The 21941-nt window shown below is 40.0% G+C and overlaps 1 protein-coding gene across 3 annotated transcripts in view; it reads left to right on the forward strand.

Moving 5' to 3' along the window:
• TCF12 (transcription factor 12) overlaps positions 1–21941 on the forward strand; it is a 1980472-nt gene that overhangs the window by 1012582 nt on the left and 945949 nt on the right. For all 3 annotated transcript variants that reach the window (XM_044078972.1, XM_044078971.1, XM_044078973.1), the window contains exon 6: positions 13612–13679. In XM_044078972.1, coding sequence (XP_043934907.1) covers positions 13612–13679 — 68 coding nt within the window. The remainder of the gene's footprint in view (positions 1–13611; positions 13680–21941) is intronic.

Here is a 21941-nt window from a genome sequence, read left to right on the forward strand (position 1 = left end):
TGGTATAAAATACTTATGCAAACACTTCCAAGCAACAATCCTAAATCTTCTAGATTTCTTGCTCATTTGGGAGACATGCATATATCCTCCCATGTTTCTTTGTGAATTACTTATCCAGTCTCTTCCCAATCCTTTCTAACCTCCTTTGATGATTCCTATAGTTAGCATGCAATATTTTGTATGCCCTAGTTATCCCTTTTGTAATAGCTTCTGTTCTGTATTCTACTAAAAACACTACCAGTGCTGGTCTTTCACTCAGGATCCTCTTATTCCTTTGTCTTTACCTATAATTTATCAATCCTTGATAGGAATCGCTAGCCTGCAGTCCAAATTAATTCTTGGCCTCTTCCCATTCTGTTACCTTTCCTACTCTAATTATTTGCTCCCAATACCTTAGTTCCTTTGCCAGTTTTCTCCAGTAAATTCTAGCCCCCTCTTGCCTGTTTGTTAACCCTAATTGCAGTCATCCCTATCGTCAGAATCTCCTTTTTCCATTCCCATGTTGGCTTAATTCTTAGAATATTTCCTTATAGTTTTTGAATATAATAATCTATATGTTTTTTGTTCTCCTTATCTCATTCCCTCCAGTGCAGCTCTTTTGAGTGTGTATCTTTAACTCCCAGTGGATGTGGCTTGAGCCTTTAAAAAAACGAAGTTGTTTTACAGTTCTAATATGTACTCATTGACAGAGATTAAAAATCAAGTTGTTTGCGCCATCATGTGTACTTTAAGATAAAATATTTTGTTACCTTGTATGTAGTATGGTTTTGGAATTATTAATGCAAATGTGAACAATTGATATTTAACACCTAGATACGTAGTAGGAGGTAACTGCAGAAATGCTTGGAGGCTCACTATGCTGTAATGAGTTAAAGATCTGCATCCAAAATCAGTCTCTCCTCATTTCTTGAGCTTCGTCCCATTTTGTCGTTGTCATCCCTTTCCACTTTGAATTATAGCTTTCTGTTTGTGCTGTATATAGGAGCCTTAACCATGTAGCTGTGAAATACCCCTTCATATCAGTTAATCCCAAACTACCTTGTTCTAGTGAAAGGATCTTATCCAACCTGAATCTTGCTGTCTTCCCTCCCAGATAAAATCCTTGAACTGTCTATTGGTTTCCTAAACCTTTCTTCTGGTTGATAAAAGTATACCTGACCTGTGTATAAAACTAAAGGGACTAAAAACATTTCCACTGCTTGTATCTTGCTATCCATAGCCAGAAAATCCATTTTCTCAGTTATTGTATTTTTTGTTCAGTATATTCCCACATATCCTTAGCTGCCGTAACAGATTCCTTTTTACCCATACTCCTAGGTACTTTTTATCATGTCCCCATAAGTATGGGTATTTATGAACAAATTTGTGTGTTTTTATGTAGCTGTTGCCTTTATTTTATCTTTATTAATTTTGAATCCAGAATAGATTTTAAATTGTCTCAGAATGTATCCACAACACTGAAATGTCATTTTCTGGTTTTATCAAGTGCAAAAAATATCATCTGCAAATAAAGCTAACTTTTCTTGATTACCATATCAATTATACCTCAAATTTCTGAGTCCCTTATTTTCTTTGTCAGTGGTTCTAAATATAAAGCAAATAAAAAGGAAAGAGGACACCCCTGCCTGGCTCCTATGTAAAGGCGCCGGAAGCTGTTGAAGACTGGGGGGGGGGGGTGAGAGGGGCACTTAATGATCTAAAAAGGACACTTTTTGTATAACTATTTACTACCACAACATAGATTCACTTGGAGGACTTTTTAAGCTTAGCCAATTCCCTTTTGGTGCGCGATTCTTGAGTTAACATTTTCTGATTGGTCTTCGCTATCCCATGGCTGATAATTGTTTATTAGCCCTAGTGAGAAATACTCTGATCATTCCATAGATAATTTGAGGGGACCCATATAAGGGATGCAGCATTTAGGAACTGCCTCTATCCATTAGTGGCATGAGGGGCAATCCTTGAGTACATTTTCTATTGCCCATCCTTAAATGCAAGTTGCATTTCTGGATTTTATTTTTTTACATTTTATAGCACAATGCACAATATCTGCTAAACAAAGCAATACTGTCTCACAATGAAAATAGAATTTGCATTAAAACTTCTCTGCCCTTGAAACACTCATTCATTGAAACAGCATTAAAACCCACACCACATCCAAAGAAAATGCATCTGGCCAGTGGTGGATAAATATTACCTTTGGGCTGTTTTCAAATCGGAGGCCCCTTGCGCACAAAACAAGAAACATACATGCGTTCTTTGATGCACCTTCTTGGCTTAATTAAATAATATTCCTTGTATAATACAGCACACTTAAACTTAAATTAGAGCACATTTTAAATTTATTGTTTGAACATTTTTCCAGTAGGCAATGAAGCAAAATGCATGCACTAATAACGACAAAAAACTGCCCTATTCAGAACATTTTCATGATAAGTCTACTTCTACACACTATATATGTGTGTGTGTGTGTGTGTGTGTGTGTATATATATATATATATATATATATATATATATATATATATATATATATATATACACACATACACACACACACATATACAAATACAGAATCACAGTATTGTAAGCCATAGGCATATGTTGCACAGCTTCTTGCACTTATTTTCAGTGGGGGGGGGGGGGCAAAAGGCCAAACACCAGGGACACATTTTAAACATTGCTTGTATAATTTTGGAAAGTTGCTTGCATAAAATGTTACCACTGTACATTTCACTGCCAAGTCTTGAACCCAGGACACTGTGCACTACAGTCAGAGCAACATACCACTAAGCTAAATCAGCAGTTTCCTGAAAGACAGGAAGACCAACTTAAATGGCTATCATTTAGTTAATTCATTTCTCACTCATCAGCATAGCTGTCAACCTCCTAGCACAAAAATACAGAACAAAGCCAATAATGGGGGAATACAGCCCCAAAATAGGGACACATTTCAAATACTGATCTTATAAACTTTAGAAAATTGCTAGCATAAAAGGTTTTGTTTTACTGCTCCTAAAAACCAGAGATTTAATGAGGATTTCATTCCTTGCTGTTAATGAGGAACAGAACAAAACAAAAATGTGAGGCATAAATTTACAAGTGATGGTGACTTGGGACTTTAGGCTCTTTTTACCTGCAGCCAAGGTGCAGGGATTGAGCTTGTGTAGTACCTCTAGCATAGTTTGTATTAGTATTGAGGAAGGATTTTATCTGAAAGCTTTGCTACCATATAAAGTGTATTTTCTCAGTTCTTTGGTTGTTTTATTATAGTACCTCTAGCCACCAGATGTATCCTGTTGGGGGCAGTTACACACACACACGCACACACCAGTACCTTCAGCCCAAATGGCTCTGCCATAAAGAAATTGCCTGCCCACCCGAACGGTAAATCCAGCTCCTGCTGGCTGTATTCAGACTCCGAATCTGCAGTTAAAGGAATCTGAATCTGCATCTTGGCTCTGCATTAATAAATCCTTCTGCCGTAAAGAAATCCGCCTGCCTGAATGGTAAATCCTCTCCTCCTGCTGTATTCAAACGGCGAGCGGCATGCTGACACAATTGCACATGTTATGAGCTGTTGAGGACGTTGCAAGTGCTGCAAAAGTGGGAGGGTGCCCCTCGTTCTGTGGTTCCAGTGCCCATGCTCCTATGTTCAAATGGAGTGTAGAGAGGAATCCCACCACACTTCAGTTTTCACCTCCGATCCCTCATATGTCCTCCTAATTAACCTTATTACTTTGTCAGGGAATGCGTATGCTTCCATTGCCAAACTCCTAAAATCCCAGCTTACTCTGTTGAATGTTTTCTTACAATCTGCTTCCCTCTGGATCATCATTGATCTGTTGATGTCAAATGTTTGCCTCCACTCCACAAAACCACATTGATCCATATCTATCAATTTTGGCATCACTTTTGCCATTCTGTCAGCCATTATAGAGATAAACATTTTACAGTTATGGTTTGGAATCAGTGAGCCCATATGAAGTTGGGTCTGATGTATCTTTAAAATCTTTATGTATTAGAGCCACTGCAGCTTTTATCCAGGATGTTAGTGGTTCCTTTCCTTTTAAAATACTATTAAAGCAAAATCTTCCAGATCTTTATCACTTTCGTAACTTCCAGCTTCCACAGGAGTGCCTTCTATTCTTAAACTTTTCAGTAGATTGGTTATAAAATCATTTTATCTGATCTTCTCCTATCCTGTTAGTAATTGAGCCTCATCTGTCTCTATGTGCCAGACTGTTCTTAAGAAAAGTTTTGAACTTTACAGTGTTGCCTTTTGATTTCATAGGTACAGGTCAGCAGACATGTTCGCTCATTCTTTAGTACTACTTTTGCTTTGATTAATTCGTCCTTCTGATATTAGAGCACCGTAACCCTATCATGGGCCGAGGTTTTCTTTCCCCAATTTTTTTTTCATAGAACTTTGGCTTTTTTGGCCTCCATGTGTCATTTTGGTAATAAATTGTACATGCAACAAACAAGTCACCCATGCAGACATTCACAGTAAATAAGGTTATTACTTAGGTTTTCAGCATTTGTGAATTCTGTGATGATGTGTACTAAGATTAACCAAGCAATTGTGTGGAGGTGAACAAGTGGGCCTTATTACTACTTGGTTCTATGGCTGCTGCTTGCATACAGAGGGGGTCTCCATCCCATATTTAGCCTTTCTGCCCAAGTTTTTAACTAAAACCTTGCTCTTCTAGGTTTCTTAGATCTTTTTAGAAACCACTTTGGGTTAAGCTGCCTAAATTTGTTAAAACAGTCTACCATTTTTTATTTATTTAAATACAAATTGGGGTCGAGCACTGATCACAAAAGACCAGTTTCAGTCTTTGTTTGGATTTCTTCCACTGTACAACCTTGTTCATATTACTTGTTAAAAAAAAACAGTATGTTGTACATTGTAGTAGTGTCATGTGAGTACCATCCATCTTATAGCAGTGTTAGGTAAGTACCACCCATCTTGAAGTAAGCTCATGAGGTTTCATTAAGTCAGTTGTCCATACATTAGTATGCTTTTTAGATGTGCCCTCTCGTCTGTGTGTGGGGGGGTGGGTACTAAAAATTGTTTGTTTGAAAGGCTTGTGTGCATAATGTATGTTTGTATTTGTAGCAAGGTGCTTGTCCGAAGAGTCCTGTGTTCAGTGCAGTGCTGAAAAGCTAGATAGAATTTGCCAAGTGAACTTCTCACCTCAGTGTACTTTTACTGTTTTTCATATTGATGATTTTCTGCTAGACCAGGGGTCTGCAACCTCTGGCTCTGGAGCCGCCTGTGGCTCTTCCACCCCTCTGCAGTGGCTCCCTGTAGCTCTGAAAAATAATGGGCACTCTACAGCACAACACACACACAGAACGATTTAGTATTGGATTTCAAATATTGCTCTTATAAACATGCTAGAATAACATGGTTTATTTTACCATGCATTCTACACACACTGAGAGCGATCGAGCAATTCCTTGTCAGCATCAGCATCTCCTGAAAGGTTTCCATACCTCTGAAACTCTTAACCACAAGAAATGTGGACACAGCCACAAATAAAGGGGGAACAAAGGAAGAAAAATAGGGGCAGACTTTAAATATTGCTCTAATAACAGACACAGTGTTATTCAAGCAAGTTTAACATGCATTTTCCACACACAAACACGCTCACAGTTACTTATCAACTGCACAGGTTTTTGCAGAATGTCCTGATTTTTGCCTAATATTTTTGGTCTGTTTCTCATAAAATTGTTTTTCTGGCAATTCATTGGCAAATTATTTATTTATTATTTTACATTTGTTGACCGGGATAGTCTGTCTGGGTGTGAGCCCATTTTCAGCGGAGGCCCGGGGAGAAAAGCTCCAATAAAACAACATCATTGACAGGTACAGTGCTAGTTTTACATAGAATTTAACCGAAATGTCTAGAGACAATAAAGTACAATATACAATAGGCACTTTAGTGGAAAGGAGAAAGTTATTACAATATAGTCGTTTTTTATATATGTGTATATATATATATATATATATATATATATATATATATATATATATATATATATATTTTTTTTTTTTTTTTTGAGGGCTGAGGTCCATCTTTAGTTGATACGAAGTCAGAAAATAGACAGACATTTGAGCTTCAGACTTCATACCCTTCAGAAAATTCATGCTTCAGACTTCATACCTTTCTGAAAATTCATGCTAATTCAAAATCTGTTGCATCAACTTTCTGATTTTGTAAGAACAATATTTAAAAAGTGAGGAGGGACACAGTAATGACCTTGACAAGTTTATTCAATCTCTTTCAGACAGCATTCCCTTTTTGGACTTTGCCATTTTTAGTTGTGGGACACAAATTAACTTTTTTGACATTACTTTATCAATCAACAGCAACACTGGTCAGCTTGTTTCCAGTGTTTATCATAAGGAAACATATAGAAACAATTTCTTAGCTTTCCGCAGCCAGCACCCCTTTTTTTATGAAAAGGAATGTACTTAGGGGTCAGCTCATCAGATTGTCACGTATCATCTCTGAGGACAGCACTTTTCAGCTTGAAAGTAGTTTTCTTTCACATATGTTTGCAAAACGTCACTACCCAGAGCAATTGATTTTTGATGTTTTTGCTGAGGTAGCTTCTCAAAGACACAGCAAGCACAAACCAGTTCTAAAATGTGGTTTTGTTCCCAAATCTAACATTAATAATGAAGCCAACATAGACAATGTAGCTGTCCCCTACCCATTTGCAGGGACATGTATTCCATCAAAAATATAATACATAACTGGATTATTATTAGGGCCCAAAGTGTTGGGTTATTATCCTTGTTTTTCTTACAAAAGGACCAAGACACTAAAAATGTCATTTGACAAAGACACAACACATTTTTGTGATAATCCTACTTTGTCTACAGTCTCTAATGGCATGTTTTCTTGTTCTAGATGTTTTGTTTGCCCACATATTTACACTGGCACTTTTTTCAATTTTCAACACTGTAATTTAACTGTTACATTCTACAAGCATTATGATTGCCACTTTGTGTTTGTTTATGCTGGTATTTGCAACTCATGTCGGTGATATTGTACTTGAGGGCCTCACCATATGCGCAGTAGCAAGCCCCGCCCCCGTGTTATTTCATAATCTGGCACTAATGAATATGCATTCCCTCAATAGCGACACTAGCATATGTTTCTAGTATGTAGAATCTAGTGTTCATATCCATAACGTCCAATAAACCAATATAGTTTATATAGCTATGTTGTTTGATACTTTATACTGTGCAATGTTACTGATAGTTCTAATTCTTAGACCATCTTCCAGTGCTGACTTTGTGAGTAAAATATTGCCGTAAATTTCTAAGTTTAAGAGCATTATTTAAAAAAATTCCCCTTATTTTGGATGGCCTTTGTTCCACTTTTATTTATGGCTTTGTCCAGATTTCTTGCTCTAAAAGTTTGAGCGGTATATGTGTCATTATTTATTGACTTCAACCCTCAACGCTTTGCAGAAAACTACCAATTTTATGAGAAAAAGACAAAAAAATTAGGTAGAAATCTGGACAGTTGAGAAGTAAGAGTCCACTATGAAAACACATGGGAAGGTGCATTGACTATGACAATCCAGCACAATAGGGGTTGCTATCCATGTTCCAAGAAAATGTTACAACTTTTGAAGTAATTTCTTTTTCTGTCAGCATTTTTTATACGTCGTAGCAAATGTCACAAAAGTATTGAGTGCGAATTTGTTCTAATTTTTATAAAACTAGGAACAAGCATGAAAGGGGGCAGACTTATTTCTAGGAACATGGACGATAATCATTTGTATTTAGTTTGTGTGTGTGTAGTGGTCGTGGACTTAATGCACATATAATCTGTAAGAGGAGAAACTAGGGCTGTCGGCTGATTAGAATGGCATGTCAATCATGGCTCATTACATATGCAGACCTGGTCGTCAATCATTCATGACATGCCCACTTCTGCACGAAATGCAGGGTGAGGCCTTCAAGTACAATATCGCCCTCATGTCAGACTTTTTATGTGGGAAAGACTATCAGGAAGCTTTCAGATCGTGTTAAGGAGCATCTGGCAGCTATTAGAAAAGGTGACCATAGTAATGCATGAGACAGACACAGTATGTTTGTTCAAACTTCTGGTTTAATTTTTTTTTATTTTGGAACAGGTTGACAATTTTTTTGGTGACAGTGAAACCTTGCTGGAACTCCGAGTTACATTGGCAACTGTTATGCTGACACCACTCCCGTCTTAATGATAACTTGAATTTAAAATGTGCTCTGCGGTGGTTAGCTTTACCACCACACCATGCCCACAAAGTAGCATCATTAGTTACTAACAGCTGTACATATTCTGTTTATTGACTGGTTTATTTCTAGCTTTGATGGTTACCATTAGTTTCTATGGAACTGCTGTTTCTTCTGCTCCGTGCACAGTATTTATCTTTGATTCAGTACATTTGTATTTAGTTCTGAAGAAGTGTTTTATATCAGTAAAGACATGAAAGCGCTTAACATTTCAGACTCAGTGTTTTATTCCATATTTTTTTTTCACCAGTAAAAGAAGTTTATTAGTTTTATTAGCATTTTTCTTAATTTAGTTTGAGTAAGGTTTTAATTTTTAATATTTAAAAAGTGTCCCTATTTTTGGGTCTTTCTCTCCCCCATTATTTATGGCTTTGTCCATATTTCTTGCTCTAAGAGGATGAAAGGTATGACACACATGCGCACACACACACACACACACACACACACACACACACACACACTCTGAGAGCAATCAAGCGATCCCAATAGAAATCTCAACAAAGGAACAAAAATAGGGATGGATTTGAAATATTGCTCTTATAAACTTGGTTCTTTTATATATAGTACAATAACTATATATAAAACTTAATACGCTGTGTTATCTTCATTTTATGGGTCAAATATGTTTTGTGGCTCCAGATGAATTTTATTTGAAGGGGAGAAAGGCCAAAATAGCTCTTTTGGTAATGAAGGTTGTACCTGCGCTAGACCTACAGTTATGTAGGTTTTATACATCACCATCGGTAAGTGATGGTTCAAAAGCTTAATTGCCACTGTTATGTAATTAATTTGTATATTTGTGAAACTCCATTGTTTAGAGCAATTTGTCGAAAAGGTTACATTCAATGCAATAAAAGCTGTCTGATTTTTTTGTTCTTATATGATTACTACGCATTATGTATAATTGAGCCTCACTCACTAGCCCTCATGTAAATGTTGTATAGCCCTCAAGTCATTTGATATACCCACAGTTCTGTGGAATTTGTGTACTATTTAAAGCTGTTGCATGGCATGTTAGGATAGTCTGGCGAATCAAAGCTCTTTAACTGTGTAGTGTCAGCATCTAAGGCTGGACTGCCAAAAGGCTTCATAAAATGGATAGTTGATTCTTAACTTTATAAAAAAAAAATCTAATTTAAGCAGTGAAAAAGACCAGGGTTACTAAGGAATTAAACACAACAAAGGAATACAAGGTGGGCTGTCAGTGGATCAGAGACTGAGTAATATCATTCTAGGTGAATGGACAGAACAGCCAGAAAGTGAGCTATAGTCAGTAGTGGACTCAACATATTGTGGGGAAGGCGTAAGCTTAGCTATTAAAAAAAAAAAAAAAATGCTAAAATGTTTTTTTTCTTCTTCTTTTTATGTTTTTGCTGCTTTGCTTAATGACCATCAAGTTCTTCCTCTCGGTAAGATGTGCACTGTGAAGGGAGATGTGATGGTGGCTTAAAGCTGATGGATGTATCCCCACCTTCCTCTGATTGGTTCAGGCATTGGAGTAGGCTGTTACTGGTAACTGGATATCTCAAGGCTTTTTTCTGATGACTCCTCCTTAACCAGTGTTGTATCTCTAAGTATGTGCATAATAATCAGTTGTTGGGGTGTTTTGGGGCAGCACTGCTAACCAAATGCAATGTATCCTTGTACAACAAGCAATAGTATTAGGACTCAAGTTTCAAATGAGGTGCACACATTTTCATTTCATTGAATAGGAGTCTGTAAAATCAGTTGTCCTTAGCATAGTACTAATTGCAGAATTAAAAAAAAGAGAGAGAACTTTGTGCTGTGCCGGAAATTATGCTCCACCCCAGTTTACACAATTAACTCTGAGATCCGTGACAGACCTTTTTCTTCCACTGTAGCAGTTTCACAGTCTAATGCTGTGCTACTGAGTTCTTGTTAGACTTAAGTCATGTCCATTGAAGGATTATTAATCTCATTTTATTTGGATGGTGTAGATAACTGGCGTCAGTGTGACCATCAGCAAAAGGTTTAACCATTGTTGCATTGTATTACACACGTGCTGGTTAAACTGGGCAAACTCTATTCATAATGCATACAGGAGAGAGTGTTTTCAAGCATGACATTTTTGTTTTCCATATTTCCCTTTTGTCCTTTTTCAGTTGTGATGTTTGGGGTTGTACCGTAGTGTTTATGTGCGCTTCTGCCTGGCAGATAAGCACCTCAGTCTCGCACACAGGTATGTTTAAACACCTCTGTATCTCACACACAGCTGTTGCTTAGAGTGGTAATTATGAATGGTCATTCATAAAATTCCATTTGCCATGGTGAGCTGTTGAGGTTAACTTGCGCAGGCAGTTTAGTCATACATGTGGAGAACAGCTTAATCCTTTTGCAGATGTCTGAAGCAGAGTTTTTCTAGTACACTTAATGAAAACTTTGAAGTACGCACACTGGCTAACCAGTATAGGTTACAGACCTCTCCCTACTTACACTTGTGTACAAAACGCTGCACGACTTCACCTTTATTTAAGTCCAGATTTTTGGCATAATACAATGTGCAACACTTACACTGCTATGTGGGTAATACAGTTTGGATGTGAATATTTTAACTTCCACACACCATGCATCCTCTGCGATGCACACTCAAATGGCATTAAAAATTGCCATTCAGATAAAGAATTTAGGATTAAATTGCTAGAACATCAGCAAGAGAAACCCACTTGCACCTGCTTTAAACAGTCTGCAGTAACCTAAAGCAGAAAATTGCAACATTATTAAATGTTTCTGCGCTTATTCACTTTCTGTATTCTTAATGTAGCTAACTGTGTGTGTAATGTACACAGTGGTGCAAAACATCCCCGTTGTACATTATTTAGTATAGAAATGATATTCTACTTTTCATTCTCCCGTTGAATGGATATAATCTGGTTGGCATGTGAGCACATTCTTGAGTGGAGCTAATTTGCCTGTGACTGTGCAGATATTCTGCATATTTGTAAACTTAATTTGTAAATGATAAGTACTACAGTAACTGTTTCTGTTCTGTTGTCTTTCCTGTGCTGTGGTTGAAATGGATCCATTCACAGTCAGTTGACTACCTTAGTTAACACTTTAGCTGAAGACCTTAACATTTTTTGGGGTAAAGTGTTAACCTTAACCATCTGTTCATGGTAGTAATCTCTGTTTCTGTGCTGGTTGGGATTTGGAGGTAGTGAGCCAAACAGCAGCCCATTACATTGTTGCAAGGCAAAATGTACATTGATGTAAAGTGGGATACAAGTTGCTTTATGTTAAAGGACAACAATGGGATTCTGTTATTAAATGTTCAACTTCTCCGTCTTTTTTCTCCCTATTTGCTGTCCCTGCTATGAATGAACAATACAGCATTTAAAATATTTTAAATATACTGTTTCTGTCCACTAGAACAGTACCTTACTGTATTGGGTAGTTTCACTTTCTCAAAACTTTTATCCCACCCTGGAAACGTTTGCTGCAGTCTCCAATTCATTGATGTCATCAAGACCAGTGAATACAGGTAGTTTTCTGGCCAATTCCCTCCCCAAGCTGACATCACCACGATCCTTCTAAAAACCCACCCATGCTGTGATGTCACAGCTCCCAGGTCCTTCCCCTACCTCTACAGAAATTAAAGGCTAGAACAAGGAAAAACAGTACATGAGTCAAGCCTCCTGCTGTGAGCTGTCAATCACTGCAGGTAACAGCTCAAATTACCCTTAGCACTTTGACAGCTGGGGAAGTTGGGTGTGAGGGGGGATGGGAGATGAGTCAAACTAGTGCAATTCAGGCTTCACAAAACAATGCAATTTAGCCATTCTAAAAAGAAGCAGCAGTAAAAAGCACTTTGAAGGTCTTATGTGGCCATTTGTACTGTTTGTGTTTTAAGTAGTCATTGAACGGCATGAAATGTTACTTAAATGTAACTGAAAGACAGCAGTGTATACACACAAAATCAATGCAGTAGCAGGAGCTTTAGGAAGAAAAAGTAGCCTGTGGGATGTAATTTTTTTACCGACAAGCACTGCATTGTGGGATACCAAGAGGCAGAGTAAACAATCAAATTACTTCAAGATGCCAGACCACCATGTGGTCAGACTCAGAAGTTACGAATCAAAATGTTTAAAAAAACTGTAAATAGTCCCAGAGTGGTGGTAAAATGTAGGAAACACCAAATCATGATGAAGTAAACATGTCTTTTGAGTCTGTGGGTGTGGTTCTCCCTTAAGTGCAGTTAATGACACATGCCATCTTTTTACTTATTCACTGATGAAATATTTCCAGAATATGATTAAAAGCTGATAACTGTGTAAGTGAAGACTCATGTTCAAATCTCACTGTTAACTCCACCCTCAACATGCCAGTTATGTATTTCACTAAGTTGTTCTTATAGGTTCATAGGTAAGTACTAGGCTATCTGCCCAAGGGCATTTATAAGCCTAGCCAGAATGTGTTGGATTTTGCCACCCCCTTAGATTAGTTCCCTGTGCCTTTGTCCAGCAGAGCCATTAGTTCCCTGCACCACTGTGCAGTAGAGCCATTAGTTCCCTGCGCCACTGTTCAGCAGAGCCAGTGCAGTGATCCCTGGGGTAAATTTTCTGTTTCTCATCCACCCGTCAAGGTTTCTCTTGAAGAGTGTTGTGAGGGGCTCTGCCTGATGTATATTGGAATCCTGTTCCAAAGCATGGGGAGTCTCTGGTATAGGTATCTATCCCTCCAGTATGTCCTAGTTATTGTTGTGGTGAGGTTTATATCTCTAGAGCGTGTGGCTCCTGGGATTTGTTTTTTTTATGTCTTGTCTACCTTACTGTCTTACAAATGGCAGAAATACCATGCAGATCCATTGACAGAAAACACTGGAACATGTGACATCTAGCACCTTTTACTGGATTAGCATGGCTTTAAACCAGCTGTTGAGCATGTGAAAGCATGTTGAGCACTACCTGTGAGTTCAGTAATTTCCTTACAGATCTTTAGACTGTTATATTATTGAGCTGTCTGGAGCACTGTTTGCACTTGGTCAGACCAAGCCAATAAAAATGTAGTGAATGTGACATTTTTGTCGGTCTGAGTAATCGCCATGATGTCATATACCTGTATCTGTTGTAATCACCTGTAGCAGCCGGAGCCTGCATCATACTTTAGTTTGCAGAGTCAGGTGAGTCATAGCTGTAGGTTGTCTATAAGTGAAAAAGTTGTGGTTTGCTCACACACCTTGTCTTCCTACTGCTTTTGGGTCATAGATTGTGAAATAGTAGCAGACATTGTACACCAGAGTGAGATTTTAGTTTTGTGAGCTAACATTGAATTTTTAATGTTTTCTTAACTCTTAGCAAAGTCGGAGAGGGGACATTTCTCAGTGTATAGTAATCGGGACTCTGCAGTTTCAGGAGGGGGTCAGGTGAGTACCATTTGTTAAATTTCACCAATTTTGTTGGCCTGTATTTCTGTGTCTTAGTCTAGCTGGAATAAAAGAAAATGCTATTGATAAATAAAAACTAAATCTTGGTATTGCATTCGTTGGGATTTCTTTGTTAAGGAAAATGTCAGTATAAAATCCTTCTTATGTTTTAAATTAAGCAGTGTTTACATCAACATTTAGCCTGCGTGAAAAGCATAGAGTGCTAATTCTTTGGTGAATTGTAGGCAAGAAGTGTATTGCAAGTGTTTTATTCTACACTGCCTGTACCGTTGTGCAGCGTCTTCATGTGGCAGCACCTCTTGTCTAGGGACTCGTCATTAACTAAGGGTCAGCTTTTATCTTTTGTTTCCTTCCACTGTATGCATACTTCTCTGAAGCGCACACTCGCACCAGAGGCAGCCTTGTTTCTACCTCAAGTGTTGCTGCATTATTAACTGTATTTCTAAGCAAGGGTTTCACTGTTCAGAAATACCGAGTACATTATTTTTTTTAAGTAGTGATAAGGGAGAGATGGCTGCATTCATTGAAATAACTGATCTCTGTATAATGAAGAAAATGGACTCTAGTTCTGTGAGACACATTCCACTTGTTCATCATCTGTGGGATTGCTGTTGGAGGTTAGTTAAACACTAGGGGGCAGGAAGCACAACTTGGCGACACTGCTCTGGCCCTTGCAGCTGCAGGCCTCCATCTGTGTTTGCATAACACAGCTGCAGGAAGTTTCACTGGCATGTTGTACCCATGTATTGCCAGTGGGTGTCACTGTTACAGTACAAAAGTTAAATTAAGGAGCTGGCTTGCCATGTATAATTGAATCTGAAAAAGTACTTGCTTTTCTATGTAGGCACTTTCCTTTTCTGCCTTGAAGAAAGGCTAATCGTTATTACTAGCTTATTCAGAATTTGCATGTGATGTGTTCTGATAAAGAAGAAACTGAAAGGAGAGCCACATGTCCCTTTGGTGCACTTCTTTGTTTTGGGTTGAGTTGTATTACATTTTATAGTGCTGCCTTGGGTTGAGTTGCATTACATTTTATAGTGCTGCCTTGATTTTGTGTTTAATTTTTTGGCCCGTATAAAGCAGATCATTGGCTGCCACTGGTCTCTCTTCTCAGGCATCAGTAGTTGCTGTAGACCACCCCCCCACTGGACCTAATTGGAAGTCTCCCTTTTGCCTGGAAGGAGGTTGGAGCATCCCGGTTCAGTGTCATACTCACATCTGTAGAGATTTTTTATTTGTATGCCCTACCCATTTCTCTGCTCCAGCACTCAGTGTGCAGTGATGCAAGGCTGTTATGACTGCATCCTTGCGTGCTCCCGGTATTTTATAAGCATGAGATCTGTACACCAGTGTCATCAGTAGAACTGTCATCCTTGTTACTCTTATACAGCTTTGTTTTCCGTTGCTAGACTCGATAAAGCATGACTTGATATGTCAGATAAATTTTTTCTATGTAGTTTGACTTCCCTAATGAACCCTATTACCAATGATTCCCAGGTCATCAGTCAGTCAGCTTTTTTCTAATACCTGTTTTATCTTTGATTGCCAGTTAGGGCTGTTCTGTACATCTGATTACACTGTAGTGCCTGGCAATTAATACTAGAAGTGACCGTGTTATTTTTTGGATGGTACCAATGCCGAGTTGTTTAAAATGTCAGTTGTTTACTGCTGTCATTGTGTAATTATTTTGTTTGTACTTAGAATTATTTATAATTGAAGTTCATATACTTGCACTATTACTTTTCGGCTGATGTATGTTCTTCATTTTTAATGACTACCTGCTGCTACGCCATTATGTAATGGAAGTCATGATGGTTCATCTGTGCCTTTGTCCTGGGACATGGCTAAAAAGGGTCCTTGGGTGGCCAGTTAAATATATAGACAAATAGAATAACTTGTGTGACCTAGCGTGTCACTTTCAACACCTGCTGTAAGAGCATTTTGCCTTGTTTAGCCTCACTATGCATCTACTTTTACTTTTTTTTAATGCCCAGCCCTTGTCTCATAAATGTGGAAAACTGCTCTGGATGACAGCCAAAGTGTGGTAGCAAATATGACTCACTGCTTTGTATGGTTTTCTTTTCGGTACTTTTAGTCAGTGTTGTGTTCTTGTATGAAGAATGTTTTGTTTTCAGATTAGGTAGTAAGGTTTGTTCTCTCTTCATAATGTGAATGTGATATGTACTGTTTATTTCTTAATGGCCCACTTTGTGGCTGGAATTGGTGCATTCGGATTAGGTCAACACTGTAGTTTTTGTGTCTCTTAAAATTTGGCATCAGTCCTTATCCTTGACTGGAATCTTTTATTCCTTGTTACTTGATGTATTCCAAGTGAATTTTTAAGTGCAGACTCTGAGAGTCAGTTGCCTAGCTTGATGTGACTTGTAGAAATGAATACTTGTGGCAGAGTTTCTTGTCCTTGGACATTTGCAGCTAAAATATGGGGTACTTTTCTCCAGCTGACTCATTTCTCTCACCTCTCGCAGGTTATTTAAAGTGGTCTGGCAGTTAATGCAGAGGGTTAAGGCTGGGAGTTGTTAATATGCTGGTTCGTGTAGTCCAGGGTTTGCTTCCTACAGCGTCCACTTGCCTATTGTTTGTGACTGTGCAAGTGTTATAACCAGACAATTCTCTGGACCAGTTGAGAAATTGGTCCGAGTTCCTCAGCAGTGTCTTGAACTACTTCCTTAGTAACTATTTCTGCTGCTATAAACTTGTAAGTGTTCTTTTTGCCTCCCAGCCTGATAACCATCAGCCTACCCTCCAGCAGGTTTTGAACCCTTTTGTTTCTCGTGCAGGAAAGGTTCTCTGCAGTTTTCCTAGGTTGTGAGCTAACAGGAGGAAGCTGTCATCTAGGCCGTCACAAAGATTGTTTGTGCCATGCCCTGCTTTATAGGTTCATAGGTAGGTACTAGGCTATCGGCCCTGAGGCCTATACAAGCCCAGCCAAAATGGTACCCTGGCTTTTGCCACCCAAGAAAATTATTTTCCTGTGCCACTGTCGAGCATAGCCACAGAGGTGATCCCAGGGTGAATTTCCTATTTCCCATCCAATCATCAAGATTTTTATAGGTTCATAAAATTATTGCATTAAATACACTACAGGGAACACCTTCATCCCAACAGCTCATTGGGTCTGTTTTTACTCTCCCTAGATGAGGACCGCCCATGTTTAAAGATGGACATCAGTTGTCTCCAGGCCAGAGAACTGGCCACCATAGCTTAGTCGCTGTTTGAGGCAGGACTTGGGAGTGTTTTAGTCCCATCACTGGTGGATTGACAGTGTGAGTACCCTCCTCACCGTAAGAGCTCAGTGTTTACTTATCTCTGCAAGTATAGGGTGCATGTGCGAGTAAAAGCTCTTGTCATTGGCTTAGTAAATTAACCACTTACTGCTACTGTCAGTCCTCTACTACTGCTTGCTATAACTACCTTATTACTGGCTCCCTCTTGCTCTCCCAATTGGTACCTCATCCTGTACATCACTGCTCCCTCAACTTGTACAACTAACCTGTGTCTGATTCTTTTTGCCCACCCTGACCTTGAGATACGTATCTTACCAACATGTATACATTACTTTGTCATACATCTTGCAATCAGTTTTGCTATCAGACACCTCTGTTCATGCGTGCACTTGCTTCTGACGGTTCACTTCTGTATTCTACTTGAGTACCAGACTCTACAGTCTCTGTAATGTTCTCATTAATGCTATATTTTTTTAACCTTTTGTTCTTCTGTGGAGTTTTTCTCCACGGGCTTCTGCTGAAAAAGGACTCTAACTCAGTCAGACTATCCCAGTCAACAAATGTCAAAATGTATGCCCCCAACGAGTAATGTGTACAAGACACCTGTTCAGTCTGGGCAGTATTGCTACAGAGTCTGGACATGGTGGGTGAGTTGATTTTGGCCACTCATTCACATCCAAGTCTGGGTCATAATCACAATGTTATTCCTGTGCACCTTAAAGCAAGATTAAATGTTTTAAGTGCACTGGACTGTCCAGTCTGTTTTCAGGCACAATCCAAACAGAAGTGATGGTAGCTGTACTGGTAGAACTAATTAACCAGGTAAAACTTCAGTAAGTTAAGTTAGAGTTCACTTGTCTGACTTCTCTACCAAATAATCGACTATGAAAAGAACCACGTGTTCATCATGAGGGTCAGTGCTGTAGTTTCACTACTTATGAATTGGTGCAGAATTGTGTCTAGGTCATCTGATCCCCCAAACTCAAAGTTGAACCACCCTCCCAAAAAAAATTCCCAAAACAAGAAGAGCAAAAATAAAATCTGTAATGAAACTGTATCAAATTGCTTGCTACAACAGTAATAAGCAACTTGCTGCAGTTACTACCACACACTTGCATAGTACCAGTAATACACTTGTGCATGATTGGCACCTGATTGTACCCCCCTAACATCTTATACTCAGTACAGTTACCCCTTTGCCCTGCCCTAGTTGCAGCACTGCAGGAGAGCTTTCTACAGGTAGTCCTCAATCCTGCTGACCTGACTTCCACAGTTTTTGATCATTCTCCAGAGTGGGATGAACTTGTCCTACCCAGAACATGGATGTGGTTGTCAACAAAAATAGACTGCATTCTACACTTCAGATTTTTTTTTTTTTACACAAGTGTTTGGTTTTATGAGTATTTCTCTCTTTGACTCCCTTCCAGTCAGGTGAAAAAGTACTCAGTTTGTGAACCTTTTTGCTGATTTCGCAGAGATTTTTTTTGTTTCTGAGGTCCATGCTGATCACTGCAGGAGCTTGCTAATTAGTGTGCTTGCAGAAGTCATTCCATTTGATGACACTCATTTTGAGTTCCTCCTCTACGTGGGAGAAAAATGCTAAGAGTCTTCCTGCAAGCATTATGGTAAGATCCTGTGCTTGAGGGGCTAATATTTTTTGTCAGGTTACAACATACATTTTATGGTGCTGGATTAAGGGCATCTGCCATGCTCTTTGCCAGGGGGCCCTGAATTTGTAGTTGTAGAGCTAAAACTGAGGGCACAGATTAAATGGTAAACCTAATAAACTAGTAATTAAGGAACAAATTGTCAGGATGTATGAGTGTATGGTGACCCTGCTAGTCTCAGAAACCTGAAAGTGTCATCTGTGTGAGGCATTGCTTAATCTGCCCCTAGGCCACAGCCTCTTGATGTAATGTACTTGTCTTTTACTTTTGGAGGAAAACTATGGATTTGTAACTGTCACTCCTACTCAAACTTCAGCAGTGTGTGTTTTCTTACTGGATCCCATGTGTCTGAGACAGATGTTCCACTGTATTTCCTGTTTGCATCACATTGATGGGACCTTCCAGCAGGATAGATGTTCTTCGTGTTTCACTGTTGCAGTCCTCACATTTGGGTTATCCCTGCCACGGGGTAGCCTTCAGTCGGCCTGAATACCAGAGGCTTAGTATTTCTGCGTCGGTTGCCGTCGCTCCAGGACTGATGTCGGGTCATCATGCCTGACGTATAAAGCCATGTCCAACCAGGAATTAATGGACATGCTCCACTTCAGAAAATCCAAATCCCATCGAGCTATGCGCTCGAGAGACTTGAACCTCAGCACTGAAATAAATAGGACATGCTGGAGAGAGAGATTCATAACCCAGAGGCTCCCTTCACTCTGGAAATAAATCCCAGTTCAGGTTAGGCAGAGTCCCTCATTGACTCTCTTCAAGAGGAATCTTGATGAGTGGATGGGAGATCGTAGGTTTACCCCGGGTATCACTTCTGTGCCTCTGTTAGACAGAGGCACAGTATACTAACCTCGAAAAAGGGCATAGCAAAATAAATTTAAAATGGGTGGTGAAAGCCAAACACGTTCTGGCTAGGCTTATAAATGCCCTAGGGCAGATAGCCTAGTATGAAGCTATGAACCTATCAGTGTTATAAATTAAGGCAGCTGATGACATTACATCAGTCTTTCTTGCTGCGGAGCCTGAAGCAGAAGCAGTTTGTTGGAGTGCCGGTCGGCCGCTACCTGAGTTTTTCATTTCCGAAATTGAAGTTGTTGTTGTCTTCTAAAGCTAAGTACCCAGTTAGGGATACTTTTTTCTTGCTCTAACCGATGTCCGAAAAGTTAACAATTGTCTTGCCTGTGGAAAGCAAATACCACACAGATTTTCATTCCAACTGCGTCACTTGCTTAGGTCCAGACCATGATGTCCCCTGCTGTCGTTTTTGTGCTCTGTTCAACGCCAGAACTATATGTCGTTGGGCACTTAGTAGCTTGATATTTTCGCTCTCAGTCCTCGAATTTCGATATGGCTTCGGTAAGCTATCCGACAGCAGATCTTCCGAAAAAATGTAAAGATAGACAGGGACTGCACAGGTCCAAAACTGCTGATGACTCTTCTGTTAAGCTAGTCAGTTCTCCGGTCCTCAGTGAGGTGCTTTTGCAGCCCCTGATGCCTGCTTCTGTTGATTCGCAGGCTGCTACAGAGACCCTTTCGGAGTCCAGTATGCAGCGAGACTCTTAATCAACTAAGGATCCTGCAGATGTCTCTACCTTGGATGTGTCCAGAGCCACTGAGCAGGCACTGGCTTCTGAGGAAGTACTTCTCTCTACCGATTCTCGACACAGACCGACTTCTTTCGCGTCTGCTGTTCTTTCGAAAGCTACTGAGTTTCTAAGGCCCAGGGTATGAACCACACCCAAGAAACCGATCTAAACTCTCAGGCAGACAACTTAAGCAGAAATCTTCTGGACCCACACGAGTGGTAGCTAGACCAAAAAACCTTCACCCTTGTAACCTAGAAATGGGGCACCCCGAAGGTCGACCTCTCTGCTTCCCTCTCCAACCATCAGCTCAGCAAATTCTGCACCAAGGAATTTCACAGCAAGGCCTGGAAAGTGGATGCTGTATCCTTCCAGTGGGTCAACCTCTCGGTCTATGCATTCGCCCCCTCTACCGTTCATTACAAGGGTTCTGCTCAAAATAAGGAAGGAAAAACTGAGGACAATCCTGATTGTCCCAGACTGGCCATGCCAGCACTGGTACCCCCTGCTCTGAAGCCTGTCACCACTGCCACCGTAGCATCTCCCTCAGGTCCCAACACTCATGACCCAGTGGAATGGAGAATTCATGCATTCCCATTTGCAGACCCTCAATCTGGCAGCTTGGCTTATTCCCTGACCACTGCACAAGCTGCCAATCTAAGCAAACAAGTTCTAGTTGTTATATGCGAGGCCAGATGCCCTAGCACTAGAAAGTCTTATGCTGACAAGTGGAAAAGGTTTTGCACCTGGTTCCAGGCTATGGGAGCCAGAACTGCACAGCCCTCCCTATCTCTCATCCTGGATTGCCTGGCTGACCTACTACACAAGGGTCTATCCTTCTCTTCCATTAAAATTCATGCCTCTGCCATCTCTGGTCATTTCAGCACAGAGCCACCTCTTTCTCCTACCCTCTCATCAAACAGTTCCTAAGAGGGGCTAACAACTTGAAGCCATGCAGAAAAGCACCTACCCCAGCTTGGGACCTCACCTTTGTTTTGGAAAAACTCACCCTGTCCCCCTTTGAACCAGCAGTGTCAGCAGAGTTAAAGTTCCTCTCTTGGAAGACAGCCTTACTTCTGGCCATCACTTCAGCTAGAAGAGTATCTGAGCTTCAAGAACTAATGGCTGTAGACCCCTTCGTCATTTTCCACGCTGACAGTCTCCCGCAGGACTAACCCATCCTTCATGCCAAAAGTGGTGTCCAGTGTGGCTCTCAAACAATCCATTCATTTGCCCACCTTTTCCCCTAACCCACAAAACAAGGGGGAAAGGATTCTGCACTTTCAAGATGTGCACAGACAGCTCAGGTTCTACCTAGACAGGACTAAATAATTTAGGAAGATGGATCAATCATTAGTCAGCTTTGCTACAGGAGCAGAGAGCAAGGCCATATCCAAACAAACTATTTCCAAATGGATAGCACACTGCATCCCTTTCTGCTACAAGCAGCACGGGAAACCTCCCCCCAAGGGGGTCAGGACACATTCTACCAGGGCAACCGCCACCTCTGCAGCTTTCCTCAGAGGGGCCCCACCAGGGACATCCTGGAGGCTGCAACATGGACATCTGTTCATACCTTCACCAAGCATTACCACCTGCCTATCTTCTCGAAATCGAGGGCAGGCTTTGCCACAGCAGTCTTGCAGGGCATCTTAGCCAGCCCCCAGTCTTCTTGACTACCTCCACCCTTTTCAGCTTTGGGAATCAACCCAAATGTGATGACTGTAACAATGAAAT

The sequence above is a fragment of the Protopterus annectens genome, chromosome 7.part1, assembly GCF_019279795.1.
Source record: "Protopterus annectens isolate FY-2018-M chromosome 7.part1, PAN1.0, whole genome shotgun sequence".
Taxonomy (NCBI): domain Eukaryota; kingdom Metazoa; phylum Chordata; order Ceratodontiformes; family Protopteridae; genus Protopterus; species Protopterus annectens.